The sequence below is a fragment of the Procambarus clarkii genome, chromosome 44 (assembly GCF_040958095.1).
Source record: "Procambarus clarkii isolate CNS0578487 chromosome 44, FALCON_Pclarkii_2.0, whole genome shotgun sequence".
NCBI lineage: Eukaryota > Metazoa > Arthropoda > Malacostraca > Decapoda > Cambaridae > Procambarus > Procambarus clarkii.
In genome coordinates, this window is record NC_091193.1 from 26789668 (window position 1) to 26810755 (window position 21088).

The 21088-nt window shown below is 49.3% G+C and overlaps 1 protein-coding gene and 3 long non-coding RNA genes across 4 annotated transcripts; 3 read left to right on the top strand and 1 right to left on the bottom strand.

Annotated features, from left to right (window-relative positions):
- Positions 1 to 711: 711 nt before the first annotated feature.
- On the top strand, positions 712 to 2623 carry LOC138350267 (uncharacterized). Its single transcript, XR_011222044.1, has 2 exons — positions 712 to 1283; positions 1529 to 2623. It is a non-coding gene; the product is annotated as an uncharacterized lncRNA (long non-coding RNA).
- LOC138350268 (uncharacterized) lies at positions 1544 to 11178 on the bottom strand. Its single transcript, XR_011222045.1, has 3 exons — positions 11042 to 11178; positions 2029 to 2108; positions 1544 to 1754 (listed from the first exon to the last, which is right to left on the bottom strand). It is a non-coding gene; the product is annotated as an uncharacterized lncRNA (long non-coding RNA).
- LOC123745421 (uncharacterized) lies at positions 8782 to 11558 on the top strand. Its single transcript, XR_006771331.2, has 2 exons — positions 8782 to 10050; positions 10296 to 11558. It is a non-coding gene; the product is annotated as an uncharacterized lncRNA (long non-coding RNA).
- Positions 11559 to 19538: 7980 nt separating this feature from the next.
- Positions 19539 to 20045, top strand: LOC138350203 (protein SON-like). Its single transcript, XM_069300551.1, has one exon. It carries the CDS (start codon positions 19539 to 19541, stop codon positions 20043 to 20045), a length of 507 nt encoding a protein of 168 aa, XP_069156652.1.
- The last annotated feature ends 1043 nt before the right edge of the window (positions 20046 to 21088 follow it).

Genomic DNA, 21088 nt, shown 5'->3' on the forward strand with positions numbered 1-21088 from the left:
CTCAAGGTAGCCTATACCGAGCAATTAACATCTGTGATGACCCAGTTACATATGTAATAATCATACATACCACACCCATCCAATGGAGGCGCTGGAAAGTTCACAAACATATATGCATTACCCACAGCAGAGTAAGCAATCTTTGGATGTATGGTTAAGATTTCTGGCGGTACTTGAATACAATACTTACACATTTCTCTACATATTAATATAACTATCTCTGAATTCTGAAATTTGTTCACATTCAATTCCATGGTGACGCAAGTGACTTTTAAGGTGATGACTTCAAGTACGTAAATAGTTCTCCTGGCAGTGGAAATATAGTCAGATCTACATCAGCAGGTGGAGCAGACTCCTGGAGGTACATCAGCAGGTGGAGCAGACTCCTGGAGGTACATCAGCAGGTGGAGCAGACTCCTGGAGGTACATCAGCAGGTGGAGCAGACTCCTGGAGGTACATCAGCAGGTGGAGCAGACTCCTGGAGGTACATCAGCAGGTGGAGCAGACTCCTGGAGGTACATCAGCAGGTGGAGCAGACTCCTGGAGGTACATCAGCAGGTGGAGCAGACTCCTGGAGGTACATCAGCAGGTGGAGCAGACTCCTGGAGGTACATCAGCAGGTGGAGCAGACTCCTGGAGGTACATCAGCAGGTGGAGCAGACTCCTGGAGGTACATCAGCAGGTGGAGCAGACTCCTGGAGGCACTTGTAGCCGAGCCTGAGCCTGACAGTGGTAACAACTAGCTATCATGATAAATAGACGTGCTGTTCTTCCTAGTTTGTTGCAGTTCCCAGTATACGGCTGCCCGCGTCAGGCTGTGTGGCTTTGTCGTCAGGAATGCAGCTCATGATGTGCGTCAAGAACTGCATTGTTGAGTCCCATGGCAACGATACGTTGAGGTGACGTCACAACTTTGAGGTGAGTCACCTGGCAACCGAAGGAAGTAGTGACGTCACAAGTACACGCAACACACACACACACACACACGCACACTCTTACACCACCTGGGGAAAACACTTCAACGGGAACTAAAATAATCCATTTCTTTCGTTAATCTTAATTAATCTTCATAAATACTTTAAGTTATGGCAGTGAGTAATGCCATGACTATGGTTAACTATGGTAAAAATAATCAGGTTCCGTAAACAGAACCAAGGTGGCACCGGGAACGCTAGCGACGTCTGGCACTCCCTCGCCTTGCCACATAAATACGAGTTCTGCCACAGTTGCTGCATCAGTCCTCCGTCGACCGCCCAGCAGTTATGTCTGGGTCCTCCGACTGGTGAGTGTTCAACCTTGCTCTTGTTTCCATTATTTAGTTTCTTGTATTTATTATACACCAAGAAAGAAAATCTAATGTTTTCAGTTTTGCTGTTGTAGAAATATTTGAGTCCCTACAGCTCATAGTTATTCTAATTGTAAGAAATGAGTCCACTCACAGGATGGGTAATGAGTCCAAGATAGATGAACCAAGCTAAAAACTTCTAAGTCTAAGGTATGTTTCACTTTATATATGTTTCTTTCCAGGGAGGAAGACAAGCGTGGTGGGTGGGAGAGAGGCGGTATTGACCCGTCCTGCCCCCGGAGACTGGCTCGTTAGGCCCTCTCCGGGGGCAGGACACATTCCTACCTCAGTGACGCCTGACCTCACCTTTCGACACATGGCGAGGACCTCCTGACGAAGCTGTGATGCGCCTGCTGGACCCACCAACACCTGTCCGGTCCACCACAAGTACTGCGGAACCACCAACACCTGTCCGGTCCACCACAAGTGCTGGGGACCCACCAACACCTGTCCGGTCCACCACAAGTGCTGAGGACCCACCAACACCTGTCCGGTCCAGCACCCATGCTGGGGACCCGCCAACACCTGTCCGGTCCACCACAAGTGCTGGGGACCCACCAACACCTGTCCGGTCCAGCACAAGTGCTGGGGACCCACAAACACCTGTCCTGGTCCACCAGAAGTGCTGGGGACCCATCAACACCTGTCCGGTCCACCACAAGTGCTGCAGAACCACCAACACCTGTCTTGATCCACCACACATGCTGGGGACCCACCAACACCTGTTCTGGTCTACCACAAGTGCTTGGGATCCACCAACATCTGTCCTGGTTCACAACAGTTGCAACTGGCCACCTACCAACACCTGGTCCACCAGAAGTGCAGCTGTGTCACCAGCTTACATCTGTAGTGACACACACACCCACAAATCAGCGCGCCGAATCAGTAACCTTCGGGAGGTCCTGACTAACTCTGGACAACGAGAAAAGACTTTCCTAATGATGCTCACTTAGACTTATATCTAAGAAATGTATACATACGCAATTGCATTACATGAATAATCATTTTATTACATGTATTCACTCTTTCATTCCATGTATACACTCTTTCATTCCATGTATACACTTTTCCTATACATGCATTCACAGATTTTGTATGTATACAATGCTTCACAATAACTTTGTATGGATCGTAGATCAACTTTGTGTGACTGTAAACTTTCACTGTAAGTGAAGTTATTCATTTATGAGATTCCTGTTATAAGGAATGTAAACTTTGTCAAAGATCAACACTAATGTTTACTTCTATTTTTTATAAATAAATGTTTTCTAATTTAATTGTGATGATAATTTACACCTAACTCCAATGGATTATACAAAAAAAGTGCCATAAGTAAACTGGAGTGTCACTTGTGGCATTAGTGTCACTTCACGGGAGCGATGGATGACATAACTCTCCTGTTTACTGTCAAATATGTTGCTTATTACTGCGTAACGGATCTCAAGGACACCCTTCCATATATTCAGTCTACCTTTCCCTCTCACCTATCTCCTTCCCTCTGCCCTCTCCCTTCACCCTAAGAGGTTAAGAGCTCAGCTCGCCAGCCTAACTGGCGCCGTGATAAGTCACTTGTAGTTAAACGATGAACTAATACACAAGTGGAGTTGTTAGGATTAGGTATTTTATAGGATTAAATACTACAGAGGTTAGGTATTAGTGTTTTTAGTGTTAGGCATTAGCATGTTTTGAGCAGATGCTCTTTTGTTTATAAGTATTGTAAACAGTACGTTATGTAACACATACCGGGGATTGTTGTTGCCAATACTACTAGGAAATATTTCTTATCCCTTGGTCCAGCATAATCTATATGACGTCCAGACCAGGGCTCCCAGTGCATGGCCAGGAAAGTATTGGGAACTGGGGTTTCTGATAATTCTTAAAGCAAATGTGACAATTCTCACTTACTTCAGCAATATCCAGGTAAATTTTTGCCCACAAAACGCAACTTCTAGCTTTGGCTTTCAGAGCATTTATGCCATTATGGTCTACATGCAGCTGTTCCAAATCTTACATCTTAGTTCCTCAGGCACCACCACTCTATTCCTATACAAGAGTTCATCCTGGTGAATACTGAGGTCGATGGATTTCCAGAAGAGGACGAAAAAGCAGCAGGAATTCATACAGAATTTAAATGCAGAATTGAATGCGTTGTTAACCATTGCAACTTTGGAGCACAGTTTGATGGCCAGGTGAGGGACCAGTTGTTCATGGCAGCAGAAATGAGATATTTTTCCCTAACCTGGTGGCTGAAAACGTGGATCTACAATCGATAATTTCATGGACTGTGCTAGAGAAGAGTTTAAACATGGAAAGGGCATTTGGAGGTAAGAAATCTACTTCTCAAGAAATTATTGTCGTACAGGGCCAGACAAGACGTAAACACTGTGGGTACAATCACAGTAGTAGCAACTGCAAGTTTAAGGACTACATATGCAAATTTTGTGACAAGGAAGGACACTAAAGGAAAGTGTGTAGAGAATACCTGAATAGGAACAGCAATGCCTGGGAGAGGAGACGACCGGATAATCCAGGAAGAGGAGGTAAGGGTACTGTGGTCAAGGCAGTAGAGGAAGGTAAACCATCTGAAGAAGCTGCAGGTGAGGAAAACCGACTATATTCGGTGAAAGAAAAGGTATGTTCGGTGAAGTCACAAGTGGTGAATTTTGTAATTAATGGGAAGTTAGTTCCCTTGGAACTGGACACTGGTGCTGCAGTGTCAACATTGTCTAGAGATTGGGCAGATAATTTGCAACTGAATGTAAAACCCGGTAGAAAATCATTAAGTGCATATGATAATGAACCGATTAAGATCTATGGCAAGGTGTCGGCAAAAGTAGGGGATAATAGCAAAGAATTTATTTGGGATTTTTATGAATTGGATTCACATAATCCAAGTTTATGTGGTAAGGATCTCATGGAAAAGGTGAGAATTTTCTTGGCGGGCCTAGATGAATTGTCGATAGTTAAACAATTAAAAGTTCTGAAGACTTTTTGTGGTCTTCGTTATCATAGAGGTGGAAAAAATATTCAGTGGAGGCAGGTAAGACAATTAATAGCATGGTGGCAAAAAATCACCTGAAAGGTGGGGCATCACCTAAATTTTTCAATTTTGGTGAGGTAACTAATAATTGTCACATTTACTTTAGGAATTTTCAGAATCCCCAGTCCCCAGTACAATCCTGGCCATGCACTGGGAAACCCTGGTCTAGACTTCATATAGATTATGCTGGACCTATGGATAACAAATATTACCTGGTGGTGGCGGACTCATACACAAAATGACTGGATGTTCATGCATGAAATTCCACCACATCATCTGTAACTTGTGAACTGACATGGAAAAGATTTTGTAATTTTGGATTACCAGACATGGTGGTGTCAGACAATCCTCCGTATTTTGTTTCTGGGGAAATGAAGGATTTTTTTTTTAAATGGTATAAACATGTAACACCTGCCCCCTATGATCATTCTTCAAATGGTCTGGCTGAGAGACCAGTAAGATCCTTGAAAGAAGGGTTAAAGCTGTTTACGGAAGGTACTATTAATACAAGGCTTTGTGGATTTTTATATAATCAAAGAAAAGCTGTTCATTTTACCACTGGTAAATCTCCTTCTAAATTACTGTTTTAGAACTACTTAAACTTAAATTTAAGTTTAAGAACTTAAATTTAAGTTAAGAACTACTTAAATTACTGGTAAATGTAATCGTAGTTACATTTACATCATTAGTCAAGCATAAAACCTTGTGAAAGTCACTGAAATTAAGAGAGTTATGAGATTACTAACCAATCAAGGAAGAGCCATCAAATTCCTGTGGATCTCCTCCCATGATGGAATCTGTGGAAATGAACAAGCAGATGTGCTGGCTGCTGAAGGAGACAATATTGAATACTTCATACCCAAGACTCTTCTTCAAATTAGAAGTATTGTCAGGCAACATCACCGTGACAAGGATACTGAGGGAAGGAGGATAGAAGAACAAATCAGTGAATCTATACCCCTGGTAAAATATGGTTGCTGCTGGCAGTCCCAATCATTATGGACGAAGAGGAGGTGGTCGCGGGAGAGAATCAGCAATAGCAAGAATCCGTCTTGGATACAAATATCCATGAAGATTCAGAATGGAAACAACAGTTGAACAGCGGAGTTGCAGAATCTGTGGTGAGAGTGATGGACACCGCCTTGACCACTACCTGAGAGAATGTGATTATCTAAGAGTCATTAGAAATGTGTTTTTCATAGTAAACCACACATTGAGTTAGGAAAATACTATTTGTCAAATATAGATACTGTTCTTAAAAGATTCCCCCATTTTGCACCTGCATGACAGGGGACGAAATCCGTTATCTTAGAGTTATTTTAGGAGTTGACAACTCTTTATCTTCTTGTTAGATAAGCTGTTCACTGAGATAGTTAAGGTGTGAGGCAACACACGCCGTCAGCCCTTCATCATGGGTGATTTTGTTCATTGATTATGCACCCCATATCTAACCCGAAGCCGGTAGTGGGCTCCATACCCAGCAATTGGGTGGCAGTTAACCCCATACCCACCTCCCTTTAAGGGGTTACCCCTTAATAGGAGCAACCCCTTAAAGGGAGAAACCCCTTTAAAGATGTAACAACTTAAAGGAAGAAACCCCATAAAACGGTAACCCCCTTGAACGGCCTTGGTAAATAGTAAGGGGTAGAGCAACCCCCTTTAGGGTCCCGGTAGAACAGTCGGGTTCGTTCTCGACCCACAATCGAGAATTTCGAGTTTGAATCCCGTACGGGAGAGAAATGGTTGGGCGCATTTCCTATCACCTAATATCTCTGTTCACCTATTAATAGGTACCCAGGAGTTAGTCAGCTTCTTGTGGGGGTTGCATCCTCGAGGAGGGAGGGGGGGGAAGGTCAGTAGTTCAACCCTGGTTGGTAATTCGATATAAGCCTAACTTCCATTGTATGCATATGCTGGCTGCCTGTCCCCTATTATAATGAATTATACCCAACACGTGCGCAATAGTGGATCCCATACCCATCACGTGCGCAATAGTGGATCCCATACCCAACACGTGCGCAATAGTGGATCCCATACCCAACACGTGCGCAATAGTGGATCCCATACCCATCACGTGCGCAATAGTGGATCCCATACCCAACACGTGCGCAATAGTGGATCCCATACCCATCACGTGCGCAATAGTGGATCCCATACCCAACACGTGCGCAATAGTAGATCCCATACCCATCACGTGCGCAATAGTGGATCCCATACCCAACACGTGCGCAATAGTGGATCCCATACCCAACACGTGCGCAATAGTGGATCCCATACCCAACACGTGCGCAATAGTGGATCCCATACCCAACACGTGCGCAATAGTGGATCCCATACCCATCACGTGCGCAATAGTGGATCCCATACCCAACACGTGCGCAATAGTAGATCCCATACCCATCACGTGCGCAATAGTGGATCCCATACCCAACACGTGCGCAATAGTGGATCCCATACCCAACACGTGCGCAATAGTGGATCCCATACCCAACACGTGCGCAATAGTGGATCCCATACCCATCACGTGCGCAATAGTGGATCCCATACCCAACACGTGCGCAATAGTAGATCCCATACCCATCACGTGCGCAATAGTGGATCCCATACCCATCACGTGCGCAATAGTGGATCCCATACCCATCACGTGCGCAATAGTGGATCCCATACCCAACACGTGCGCAATAGTGGATCCCATACCCATCACGTGCGCAATAGTAGATCCCATACCCATCACGTGCGCAATAGTGGATCCCATACCCATCACGTGCGCAATAGTGGATCCCATACCCAACACGTGCGCAATAGTAGATCCCATACCCATCACGTGCGCAATAGTGGATCCCATACCCATCACGTGCGCAATAGTAGATCCCATACCCATCTTGTAGGCGATAGTAGACTGTATACCCATCCCGTGGGCGGTAGTGGATCCCATACCCATCCCGTGGTCGGTAGTCGAATAGGTTACAGAGGAACATATTGGGCTTTGGAACTGAGCCCCCCAAAAATAATTGTGCTAAGCAAGTAACAATCTTGATAAGGTAGTTACTTAGTTTAAAGTATATATAACTATTCTTTGATAGCATAATTGGTTTAAGAACTGGACCTCAACAGACTCTATATCAGGCTGCGAGCAGCCGCGTCTAACAGCCTGGTTGATCAGTCCAGCAACCAGAAGGCCTGGTCGACGACCGGGCCGCGGGGACACTAAGCCCCGGAAGCACCTCAAGGTAGCCTCAAGGTAGCCTATACCGAACAATTAACATCTGTGATGACCCAGTTACATATGTAATAATCATACATACCACACCCATCCAATGGAGGCGCTGGAAAGTTCACAAACATATATGCATTACCCACAACAGAGTAAGCAATCTTTGGATGTATGGTTAAGACCTATGGCGGTACTTGAATACAATATTTACACATTTCTCTACATATTAATATAACTATCTCTGAATTCTGAAATTTGTTCACATTCAATTCCATGGTGACGCAAGTGACTTTTAAGGTGATGACTTCAAGTACGTAAATAGTTCTCCTGGCAGTGGAAATATAGTCAGATCTACATCAGCAGGTGGAGCAGACTCCTGGAGGTACATCAGCAGGTGGAGCAGACTCCTGGAGGTACATCAGCAGGTGGAGCAGACTCCTGGAGGTACATCAGCAGGTGGAGCAGACTCCTGGAGGTACATCAGCAGGTGGTGCAGACTCCTGGAGGTACATCAGCAGGTGGAGCAGACTCCTGGAGGTACATCAGCAGGTGGAGCAGACTCCTGGAGGTACATCAGCAGGTGGAGCAGACTCCTGGAGGTACATCAGCAGGTGGAGCAGACTCCTGGAGGTACATCAGCAGGTGGAGCAGACTCCTGGAGGTACATCAGCAGGTGGAGCAGACTCCTGGAGGTACATCAGCAGGTGGAGCAGACTCCTGGAGGTACATCAGCAGGTGGTGCAGACTCCTGGAGGTACATCAGCAGGTGGAGCAGACTCCTGGAGGTACATCAGCAGGTGGAGCAGACTCCTGGAGGTACATCAGCAGGTGGAGCAGACTCCTGGAGGTACATCAGGAGGTGGAGCAGACTCCTGGAGGTACATCAGCAGGTGGAGCAGACTCCTGGAGGTACATCAGCAGGTGGAGCAGACTCCTGGAGGTACATCAGCAGGTGGAGCAGACTCCTGGAGGTACATCAGCAGGTGGAGCAGACTCCTGGAGGTACATCAGCAGGTGGAGCAGACTCCTGGAGGTACATCAGCAGGTGGAGCAGACTCCTGGAGGTACATCAGCAGGTGGAGCAGACTCCTGGAGGTACATCAGCAGGTGGAGCAGACTCCTGGAGGTACATCAGACAGGTGGAGCAGACTCCTGGAGGTACATCAGCAGGTGGAGCAGACTCCTGGAGGTACATCAGCAGGTGGAGCAGACTCCTGGAGGTACATCAGCAGGTGGAGCAGACTCCTGGAGGTACATCAGCAGGTGGAGCAGACTCCTGGAGGTACATCAGCAGGTGGTGTAGACTCCTGGAGGTACATCAGCAGGTGGAGCAGACTCCTGGAGGTACATCAGCAGGTGGTGCAGACTCCTGGAGGTACATCAGCAGGTGGAGCAGACTCCTGGAGGTACATCAGCAGGTGGAGCAGACTCCTGGAGGTACATCAGCAGGTGGAGCAGACTCCTGGAGGTACATCAGCAGGTGGAGCAGACTCCTGGAGGTACATCAGCAGGTGGTGCAGACTCCTGGAGGTACATCAGCAGGTGGAGCAGACTCCTGGAGGTACATCAGCAGGTGGAGCAGACTCCTGGAGGTACATCAGCAGGTGGAGCAGACTCCTGGAGGTACATCAGCAGGTGGAGCAGACTCCTGGAGGTACATCAGCAGGTGGAGCAGACTCCTGGAGGTACATCAGCAGGTGGTGCAGACTCCTGGAGGTACATCAGCAGGTGGAGCAGACTCCTGGAGGTACATCAGCAGGTGGAGCAGACTCCTGGAGGTACATCAGCAGGTGGAGCAGACTCCTGGAGGTACATCAGCAGGTGGAGCAGACTCCTGGAGGTACATCACCAGGTGGAGCAGACTCCTGGAGGCACTTGTAGCCGAGCCTGAGCCTGGCAGTGGTAACAACTAGCTATCATGATAAATAGACGTGCTGTTCTTCCTAGTTTGTTGCAGTTCCCAGTATACGGCTGCCCGCGTCAGGCTGTGTGGCTCTGTCGTCAGGAATGCAGCTCATGATGTGCGTCAAGAACTGCATTGTTGAGTCCCATGGCAACGATACGTTGTGGTGACGTCACAACTCTGAGGTGAGTCACCTGGCAACCGAAGGAAGTAGTGACGTCACAAGTACACGCAACACACACACACACGCACGCACACTCTTGCACCACCTGGGGAAAACACCTCAACGGGACCTAAAATAATCCATTTCTTTCGTTAATCTTAATTAATCTCCATAAATACTTTAAGTTATGGCAGTGAGTAATGCCATGACTATGGTTAACTATGGTAAAAATAATCAGGTTCCGTAAACAGAACCAAGGTGGCACCGGGAGCGCTAGCGACGTCTGGCACTCCCTCGCCTTGCCACATAAATACGAGTTCTGCCACAGTTGCTGCATCAGTCCTCCGTCGACCGCCCAGCAGTTATGTCTGGGTCCTCCGACTGGTGAGTGTTCAACCTTGCTCCTGTTTCCATTATTTCGTTTCTTGTATTTATTATACACCAAGAAAGAAAATCTAATGTTTTCAGTTTTGCTGTTGTAGAAATATTTGAGTCCCTACAGCTCATAGTTATTCTAATTGTAAGAAATGAGTCCACTCACAGGATGGGTAATGAGTCCAAGATAGATGAACCAAGCTAAAAACTTCAAAGTCTAAGGTATGTTTCACTTTATATATGTTTCTTTCCAGGGAGGAAGACAAGCGTGGTGGGTGGGAGAGAGGCGGTATTGACCCGTCCTGCCCCCGGAGACTGGCTCGTTGGGCCCTCGCCGGGGGCAGGACACATTCCTACCTCAGTGACGCCTGACCTCACCTTCCGACACATGGCGAGGACCTCCTGACGAAGCTGTGATGCGCCTGCTGGACCCACCAACACCTGTCCGATCTACCACACATGCTGGGGACCCACCAACACCTGTCCGGTCCACCACAAGTGCTGGGGACCCACCAACACCTGTCTTGATCCACCACACATGCTGGGGACCCGCCAACACCTGTCCGGTCCACCACAAGTACTGCGGAACCACCAACACCTGTCTTGATCCACCACACATGCTGGGGACCCGCCAACACCTGTCTTGGTCCACAAGTCCTAGGGACCCACCAACACCTGTCCGGTCCACGACAAGTGCTGGGGACCCACCAACACCTGTCTTGGTCTATAACAAGTACTAGCGAGCGATTAACACCTGTCCAGCTTCACTATAGTTGCACCTGTGCCACCTACCAACACCTATTTTGGTCCACCACAAATCCTGCGGAACCAACAACACCTGTCACGTTCCATCCCAAGTGCTGGGGACCCACAAACACCTGTCCTGGTCTACCACAAGTGCTGGGGACCCACCAACACCTGTCCTGGTCCACGACAAGTGCTGGGGGATCCACCAACACCTGTCCTGGTCCACGACAAGTGCTGGGGGATCCACCAACACCTGTCCTGGTTCACAACAGTTGCAACTGGGCCACCTACCAACACCTGGTCCACCAGAAGTGCAGCTGTGTCACCTGCTAACATCTGTAGTGACACACACACACACAAATCAGCGCGCCGAATCAGTAACCTTCGGGAGGTCCTGACTAACTCTGGACAACGAGAAAAGACTTTCCTAATGATGCTCACTTAGACTTATATCTAAGAAATGTATACATACGCAATTGCATTACATGAATAATTGTTTTATTACATGTATACACTTTTTCATTCCATGTATACACTCTTTCATTCCAGGTATACACTTTTCCTATACATGCATTAACAGATTTTGTATGTATACAATACTTCACAATAACTTTGTATGGATCGTAGATCAACTTTGTGTGACTGTAAACTTTCACTGTAAGTGAAGTTATTCATTTATGAGATTCCTGTTATAAGGAATGTAAACTTTGTCAAAGATCAACACTAATGTTTACTTCTATATTTTTTGTCATAAATAAATGTTTTCTAATTTAATTGTGTTGATAATTTACACCTAACTCCAATGGATTATACTAAAAATGTGCCATAAGTAAACTGGAGTGTCACTTGTGGCATTAGTGTCACTTGACGGGAGCGATGGATGACATAACTCTGCTGTTTTCTATCAAATATGTTGCTTATTACTGCGTAATAGATCTCAAGGACACCCTTCCATATTTTCTATCTACCGTTCTATGTTTCTTTCTTTCCTATCTCTTCGCTAAGTATCTGATCATGTATGTTGGATACACATGTGAGCGTAAAAATAGTGAAATAAATCATATGAGCACCTTGTGTAAAGACCGACTACATCCTCTAAAGGTGTTAGCATTTTCGCAGGTGTAGGGGTACCTATCTTGCGGATAAATAAATAAATAAATATGTTTATTCAGGTAAGGTACATACATACAAGTGATGTTACATTAATGGATTGATATAAAGATAGAGCTAGTACATACAATGCCTAAAGCCACTATTACGCAATGCGTTTCGGGCAACTTGCAACTTTCGACAACTATGGAAGCAGGATGTTATACATAAGCACTGTTCGGTCCCTGATAGACTACGCAGCACCCGTTTTGTCTTACACAGTGCAAGGCAGAATTAAAAAAAAAAGTTAAATCTGCCTTGCACTTGCCTAAAAAAAACTTGAGTTGGCACAGACCGAAGCCATGAGGATTGTTCTTGGATGTCAAAGAAATGCAATGATTGAAATAATGAGAATGGAATAAAACTTACTGAGTGTGTGTGATAGACTCTTTGACATTAACACTAGAGTATCAATCTGCTTCACGAGTAGAGGATGAAGGGTTAAGCTGTTTCACAGCGTTTAGAACTGCTAGAGTAACGTACACACTCCCAGGAAACTAAGAGAGACACATGCTACACGAGGGGATTAGCTAATGGGGTCAGGGAATACGATGTATTTGACTGTTACAAACCCTCTCGACAGTGTAATAGGTCTGCTCCCTGGAAAGCACAGAAAATAAAAGTCGAAACCGTACCCCTTAAGGTTAAAAAGATTCAACATGAACTGGGACAAATACGGTGTTTGTATGGAAGCATGATATCTCGGTTATCAGGAGATATCAAGTTTACATGTATATTGTGACGGGTCGGTGGCGGAGGATGGCAGGGCAGGATGTGGTGTCCTAATAAGGGAATACACTGAGTTTGGAGCTGAGGACAGGACAATTGAACTTCGACTTAGTAATTATATATCATCCACACCAGCTGACCTGCTGGCCATTCTGGCGTGTTTGGAGGAAGCACGTCACGACGAAAAAGATGTTTTAGTATTTGTCGATAGCCGAGGAGCACTTTGTTCCTTAACAGCTCGGTATCCAATCTTCATGTCCATAGATGAGGATTGTAAGAAAGGAATAAATGAGATACAGCTGAAAGGTCACAAAGTGAAGTTCATATGGATTCCCGGTCTCTGACCAGGCCTCCTGGTTGCTGGTCTGATCAACCAGGCTGTTGGATGCGACTGCTCGTAGCCTGGCATACGAGTCACAGTCTGGTTGATCAGGTATCCTCTGAAAGTGATTAAGTTCTCTTCAACACACTACAAGAGGTCGGACAGCTATGCCCCGAATGTGTAGGGGAAGAGTGTAGAAGAGTTTTGTGCCTTTGGTGTTGATTGAGTTCTCTCTCAACATCATGTTCTGAGAGAACAACAGAGAGAAGAGAACTGAGAAAGAGAACAGAACAGAAAGAGAACTGTTGATCTGAGCGCCTATTTTGCACCTCCATACTTTCTGGTCTCATATGGTTCCATTTCTGTGTGGAGGTTTGGAACCAATCCTTCTAATATTTGCCAAGGTTAAATTATTACACTGTATATCTGACACGCCTGAGCTCTAGAGAATACACATTTTGACATTTTAATCGCTCCCAATAATATAGATGTTTTATTGAGTGGATTCTAGCAATAAAATATCTTTTCACACTCTTCAGGTCAGCAATTTATCCAACCTTGAATGGGGCTGTTAGTGTGCAACAATATACCACTCTAGAGAACACTGAAGTCTTAAAAAATTAATCATTGGTACGGCATCTCTTGTTTGAAAGGTTCTTGTTATCCAACCTGTCATTTTTCTTGCAGTTCTGACGGCTACTTTATTGTGTTCTTTCAAGGTAAGGTCTTCTGAGTACACCCAAATCTTTTACATTGCTTTTCCTATCAATAGTATGATTTGACTGTGTTTTATATGTGGTTTCTGCTTTGATGTTTTCGTTTTTTTCTATAGTGTAGTAATTGGAACTTATCCTCATTAAACATCATGTTATTTTCAGTGGCCCTTTGAAAGACTTCATTAACATCAGATTGGAGGTTTGCTGTGTCCTCTATATTGTCTACTCTCATAAAAATTCTAGTGTCATCTGCAAAGGATGATACAGCACTATAAGTTGTGTCCTTGTCTATATCTGATATGAGGATGAGGAAAAGTACTGGAGCAAGCACAGTACCCTGGGGGACTGAACTGGAGCAAGCACAGTACCCTGGGGGACTGAACTGGAGCAAGCACAGTACCCTGGGGGACTGAACTGGAGCAAGCACAGTACCCTGGGGGACTGAACGGTTGATGGTCCGGAAGTTACTGTGTTGAGTATTACACTCTGGGTTCTGTTTGTTGGGAAGATGAAGATCCATCTCCCTACATTGCCAGTAATTCCTTTTGCACGTCTTTTATGTGCAATAACATCATGGCCACATTTGTCGAAAGTTTTTGCAAAGTCTGTGTATATTACATCTGCATTTTTTGTATTCCATGGCACCTAAGGCCATGTTATAGTGGTCCAGCAACTGTGAGAGGCAGGAGCGCTGTGTTCTGAACCCGTGATGTCTTGGGTTATGTAGACACTGTGATACCATGTGTTTTGTGATCTTACTTCTTAGAATTCTTTCAAAGGTGTTTATGATGAGTGAAGTTAGAGCTATTGGTCTAACTTCACTCATCTAACAAAAACTAACAAGTTTTTGCATCAGCTTTATTACCTCCTTTGTGAAGTGGCGCGATCTCTGCTGTTTTAAGTATGTCAGGGATGACACCGGTAACTAGACTCCGTCTCCAAAAGATGTTTAAGGCCTGTGATGGTGTTTTTTGCAATTCTTGACGAATGAAGAATTCCTGGTGTCAGAGCCTGGTGCAGGGTGCAGGGTGCAGGGTGCAGCGTGCAGGTTGCAGCGTGCAGGGTGCAGCGTGCAGGGTGCAGGGTGCAGCGTGCAGGGTGCAGCGTGCAGGGTGCAGCGTGCAGGTTGCAGCGTGCAGGGTGCAGCGTGCAGGGTGCAGGGTGCAGCGTGCAGGGTGCAGGGTGCAGGGTCCAGGGTGCAGGGTGCAGGGTGCAGCGTGCAGGGTGCACCGTGCAGGGTGCAGGGTCCAGGGTGCAGGGTGCAGGGTGCAGGGTGCAGGGTGCAGCGTGCAGGGTCCAGGGTGCAGGGTGCAGCGTGCAGGGTGCAGGGTGCAGGGTGCAGGGTGCACCGTGCAGGGTGCAGGGTGCACCGTGCAGGGTGCACCGTGCACCGTGCAGGATGCAGGGTGCACCGTGCAGGGTGCAGCGTGCAGGGTGCAGGGTGCAGGGTGCAGCGTGCAGGGTGCAGGGTCCAGGGTGCAGCGTGCAGGGTGCAGCGTGCAGGGTGCAGCGTGCAGGGTGCAGCGTGCAGGGTGCAGCGTGCAGGGTGCAGGGTCCAGGGTGCAGGGTCCAGGGTGCAGCGTGCAGGGTGCAGCGTGCAGGGTGCAGCGTGCAGGGTGCAGGGTCCAGGGTGCAGGGTCCAGGGTGCAGCGTGCAGGGTGCAGCGTGCAGGGTGCAGCGTGCAGGGTGCACCGTGCACCGTGCAGGGTGCAGGGTGCACCGTGCAGGGTGCAGGGTGCAGGGTGCAGGGTGCAGCGTGCAGGGTCCAGGGTGCAGGGTGCAGGGTGCAGGGTCCAGGGTGCAGGGTGCAGGGTCCAGGGTGCAGGGTGCAGGGTGCAGGGTGCAGCGTGCAGGGTGCAGGGTGCAGCGTGCAGGGTGCAGCGTGCAGGGTGCAGCGTGCAGGGTGCAGGGAGCAGGGTGCAGCGTGCAGGGTGCAGCGTGCAGGGTGCAGCGTGCAGGGTGCAGGGTGCAGGGTGCAGGGTGCAGGGTGCAGCGTGCAGGGTGCAGGGTGCAGGGTGCAGGGTGCAGGGTCCAGGGTGCAGGGTCCAGGGTGCAGGGTGCAGCGTGCAGGGTGCAGGGTGCAGGGTGCAGGGTGCAGGGTGCAGCGTGCAGGGTGCAGGGTCCAGGGTGCAGGGTGCAGGGTGCAGGGTCCAGGGTCCAGGGTCCAGGGTGCAGGGTCCAGGGTCCAGGGTCCAGGGTCCAGGGTGCAGGGTGCAGGGTGCAGGGTGCAGGGTCCAGGGTCCAGGGTGCAGGGTGCAGGGTGCAGGGTCCAGGGTCCAGGGTCCAGGGTCCAGGGTCCAGGGTGCAGGGTCCAGGGTCCAGGGTCCAGGGTCCAGGGTCCAGGGTCCAGGGTCCAGGGTGCAGGGTGCAGGGTGCAGGGTGCAGGGTCCAGGGTGCAGGGTGCAGGGTGCAGGGTGCAGCGTGCAGGGTGCAGGGTCCAGGGTGCAGGGTGCAGGGTGCAGGGTGCAGGGTGCAGCGTGCAGGGTCCAGGGTGCAGGGTGCAGGGTGCAGCGTGCAGGGTCCAGGGTGCAGGGTCCAGGGTGCAGGGTGCAGGGTCCAGGGTGCAGGGTCCAGGGTGCAGGGTCCAGGGTCCAGGGTGCAGGGTGCAGGGTGCAGGGTGCAGGGTGCAGGGTGCAGCGTGCAGGGTGCAGGGTGCAGGGTGCAGGGTCCAGGGTGCAGGGTGCAGGGTGCAGGGTGCAGGGTCCAGGGTGCAGGGTGCAGGGTGCAGCGTGCAGGGTGCAGGGTGCAGGGTCCAGGGTCCAGGGTGCAGGGTGCAGGGTGCAGGGTGCAGGGTGCAGGGTGCAGGGTGCAGGGTCCAGGGTGCAGGGTGCAGCGTGCAGGGTGCAGGGTGCAGGGTCCAGGGTCCAGGGTGCAGGGTGCAGGGTGCAGGGTCCAGGGTGCAGGGTGCAGGGTGCAGGGTGCAGGGTCCAGGGTGCAGGGTGCAGGGTGCAGCGTGCAGGGTGCAGGGTGCAGGGTGCAGGGTCCAGGGTGCAGGGTGCAGGGTGCAGCGTGCAGGGTGCAGGGTGCAGGGTCCAGGGTCCAGGGTGCAGGGTGCAGGGTGCAGGGTGCAGGGTGCAGGGTGCAGCGTGCAGGGTGCAGGGTGCAGGGTGCAGGGTGCAGGGTGCAGGGTCTTCTTGTCTGCGACTAATTCAGAGTGGAGTGGAGTTAGGGAGACGTGTGATGTAAGGTTCCGTGGTGGTGCCACATTCATAAAGAATTAGTTTGGATCATAACGACTGTTAATAGGTGTACTACCACTAATGTTTCTCTTCACCAGTAGTTATACTACTACTAACGAGGCTTTTCAATTAAAATCATTGTTGGGGGAGGAATGATGAAGGCGTGGTGGTGGCGGGGGAGGAATGATGAAGGCGTGGTGGCGGGGGAGGAATGAGGGGGCGTGGTGGTGGCGGGGGAGGAATGATGAAGGCGTGGTGGCGGGGGAGGAATGAGGGAGGCGTGGTGGTGGCGGGGGAGGAATGAGGGGGCGTGGTGGGGTGGGTAAAGGGGGGGGGGAGGACAGGAGTCAACAGCCGCTGCCGCCTCACCTTGGCGCGTCCTCACCACCACAACATTTCTTATAAACCGCTTTTGACGAGAACCTCACAACCTCCACGCCTCGCCAGGCCTCACGTCCCACACCTCACACTCGCCACACCTCACACACCTCACACACGCCACACCTCACACACGCCACACCTCACACACCTCACACACCTCACACACGCCACACCTCACACACGCCACACCTCACACACGCCACACCTCACACACCTCACACACGCCACACCTCACACTCGCCACACCTCACACACCTCACACACGCCACACCTCACACACCTCACACACGCCACACCTCACACACCTCACACACGCCACACCTCACACACGCCACATCTCACACACCTCACACACGCCACACCTCACACACGCCACACCTCACACACGCCACACCTCACACACGCCACACCTCACACACGCCACACCTCACACACGCCACACCTCACACACGCCACACCTCACACACGCCACACCTCACACTCGCCACACCTCACACACGCCACACCTCACACACGCCACACCTCACACACGCCACACCTCACACACGCCACACCTCACACACGCCACACCTCACACACGCCACACCTCACACACCTCACACACGCCACACCTCACACACCTCACACACGCCACACCTCACACACCTCACACACGCCACACCTCACACACGCCACATCTCACACACGCCACACCTCACACACGCCACACCTCACACACGCCACACCTCACACACGCCACACCTCACACACCTCACACACGCCACACCTCACACACGCCACACCTCACACACGCCACACCTCACACACGCCACACCTCACACACGCCACACCTCACACACGCCACACCTCACACACCTCACACACGCCACACCTCACACTCGCCACACCTCACACACGCCACACCTCACACACGCCACACCTCACACACCTCACACACGCCACACCTCACACACGCCACACCTCACACACGCCACACCTCACACACCTCACACACGCCACACCTCACACTCGCCACACCTCACACACGCCACACCTCACACACGCCACACCTCACACTCGCCACACCTCACACACGACACACCTCACACACGCCACACCTCACACACGCCACACCTCACACACGCCACACCTCACACACGCCACACCTCACACACGCCACACCTCACACACGCCACACCTCACACACCTCACACACGCCACACCTCACACACCTCACACACGCCACACCTCACACACGCCACATCTCACACACCTCACACACGCCACACCTCACACACGCCACACCTCACACACGCCACCCCTCACACACGCCACACCTCACACACCTCACACACGCCACACCTCACACACGCCACACCTCACACACGCCACACCTCACACACGCCACACCTCACACACGCCACACCTCACACACGCCACACCTCACACACGCCACACCTCACACACGCCACACCTCACACACGCCACACCTCACACACGCCACACCTCACACACGCCACACCTCACACACGCCACACCTCACACACGCCACACCTCACACACGCCACACCTCACACACGCCACACCTCACACACGCCACACCTCACACACGCCACACCTCACACACGCCACACCTCACACACGCCACACCTCACACACGCCACACCTCACACACGCCACACCTACCCCACACGTGAACAAACTACCATCGGAATTATCTATTAACTAGAGGTGAGTGTGTAGTGAGAGGTGAGGCTCCTGGCCCCCGCCTGGCCCCGGGGTAACGTCCAGCGGGCAGCCTCTCCTCACACCTGATGCTCCTCTTCACCCCAGACGAAACAGGTGACTGTTGAGGGTGGCGTCTCGCTGTATTATCACGCGCTCAAACAAATATGGACATGTTGACCTCAACTCTTGATCATCAAAGTTGTCTTTGTTGATTGTTATTAAGAAAGAACTGAACAGGAAATAGCTTTGGGTTCCCTCGTGACGTCACGCTGTGTTTACACTTGAAGCTGATAGAGGGCGTGACGTTCCCACACGAGGCACTCAACGGCTCCTCCTCCTGTGTTTATTATATATATATATATATATATATATATATATATATATATATATATATATATATATATATATATATATATATATATATATATATATATATATATATATATATGTCGTATATAATAGCCAGGGGCCAGGTTCACGAAAGCACTTATGCAAGCACTTACGAACGTGAACATCTTTCCTCAATCTTTGACGGCTTTGATAACATTTATTAAGCAATTTACAAGCATGAAAACTTGCCATACAACTGTTGGTATTGTTATAAACAGCCTCCTGCGCTCCGAAGCTGTTATAAACAGCCTCCTGCGCTCCGAAGCTGTTATAAACAGCCTCCTGCGCTCCGAAGCTGTTATAAACAGCCTCCTGCGCTCCGAAGCTGTTATTAACAGCCTCCTGCGCTCCGAAGCTGTTATAAACAGCCTCCTGCGCTCCGAAGCTGTTATAAACAGCCTCCTGCGCTCCGAAGCTGTTATAAACAGCCTCCTGCGCTCCGAAGCTGTTATAAACAGCCTCCTGCGCTCCGAAGCTGTTATAAACAGCCTCCTGCGCTCCGAAGCTGTTATAAACAGCCTCCTGCGCTCCGAAGCTGTTATAAACAGCCTCCTGCGCTCCGAAGCTGTTATTAACAGCCTCCTGCGCTCCGAAGCTGTTATAAACAGCCTCCTGCGCTCCGAAGCTGTTATAAACAGCCTCCTGCGCTCCGAAGCTGTTATTAACAGCTTCGGAGCGCATTAATAATTGGAAACAAAGCCCCAAAGATTGAGAAAAGATGTACAGGTTCGTAAGTGTTTTCGTGAATCTGGCCCCTGAACGCACTTCTCGGCCTACTATGCAAGGCCCGATTTGCCTAATAGGCCGAGTGATTTTCTTTATTTTCAATAAATTGTTTCTATTTAATTTATTTGAATTATTATTATTATATTATATTAAGACCATAATTTATTGACTTAGTTGTGATAGTTTAGGTTAGGTTAAGATAGGTTAGGTTAGGTTGGTTAGTTAGGTAGGGTTGGTTAGTTAGGTAGGGTTGGTTAGGTTAAGATAGGTTAGGTTGGGTTAGGTTAGGTTGGGTTAGGTTAGGTAGGGTTGGTTAGGTTAAGATAGGTTAGGTTGGGTTAGGTTAGGTTGGGTTAGGTTAGGTAGGGTTGGTTAGGTTAGGTTAGGTTAGGTTGGGTTAGGTTAGGTTGGGTTAGGTTAGGTAGGGTTGGTTAGGTTAAGATAGGTTAGGTTGGGTTAGGTTAGGTTGGGTTAGGTTAGGTAGGGTTGGTTAGGTTAAGATAGGTTAGGTTGGGTTAGGTTAGGTTGGGTTAGGTTAGGTAGGGTTGGTTAGGTTAGGTTAGGTTAGGTTGGGTTAGGTTAGGTTAGGTTAGGTTAGGTTAGGTTAGGTTAGGTTAGGTTGGGTTAGGTAGGGTTGGTTAGGTTGGGTTAGGTTCGGTCATATATCTTCGTTAGTTTTAACTCATATTAAAACAAATTCAGTCATACATAATGAAATGGATAGCTCCATGATTTCATAAGAAACGAATTAGAAAAATATATAAATTCAGGAAAACTTGGCTTAGTAGGCAAATCGGGCCATGCATACTAGGCCGAGTACTGCGTTCTGGATACTAGGTATAACTCTCTCTCTCTCTCTCTCTCTCTCTCTCTCTCTCTCTCTCTCTCTCTGTCTCTCTCTGTCTCTCTGTCTCTCTCTCTCCCTCACTCTCTCTCTCTCTCTCTCTGTCTGTCTGTCTGTCTGTCTGTCTGTCTGTCTCTCTCTCTCTCTCTCTCTCTCT

Bases quoted from the DNA above. Each gene is read 5' to 3' on its own strand.
- LOC138350203 (XM_069300551.1), top strand. From the start codon at position 19,539: ATGAAAACTTGCCATACAACTGTTGGTATTGTTATAAACAGCCTCCTG.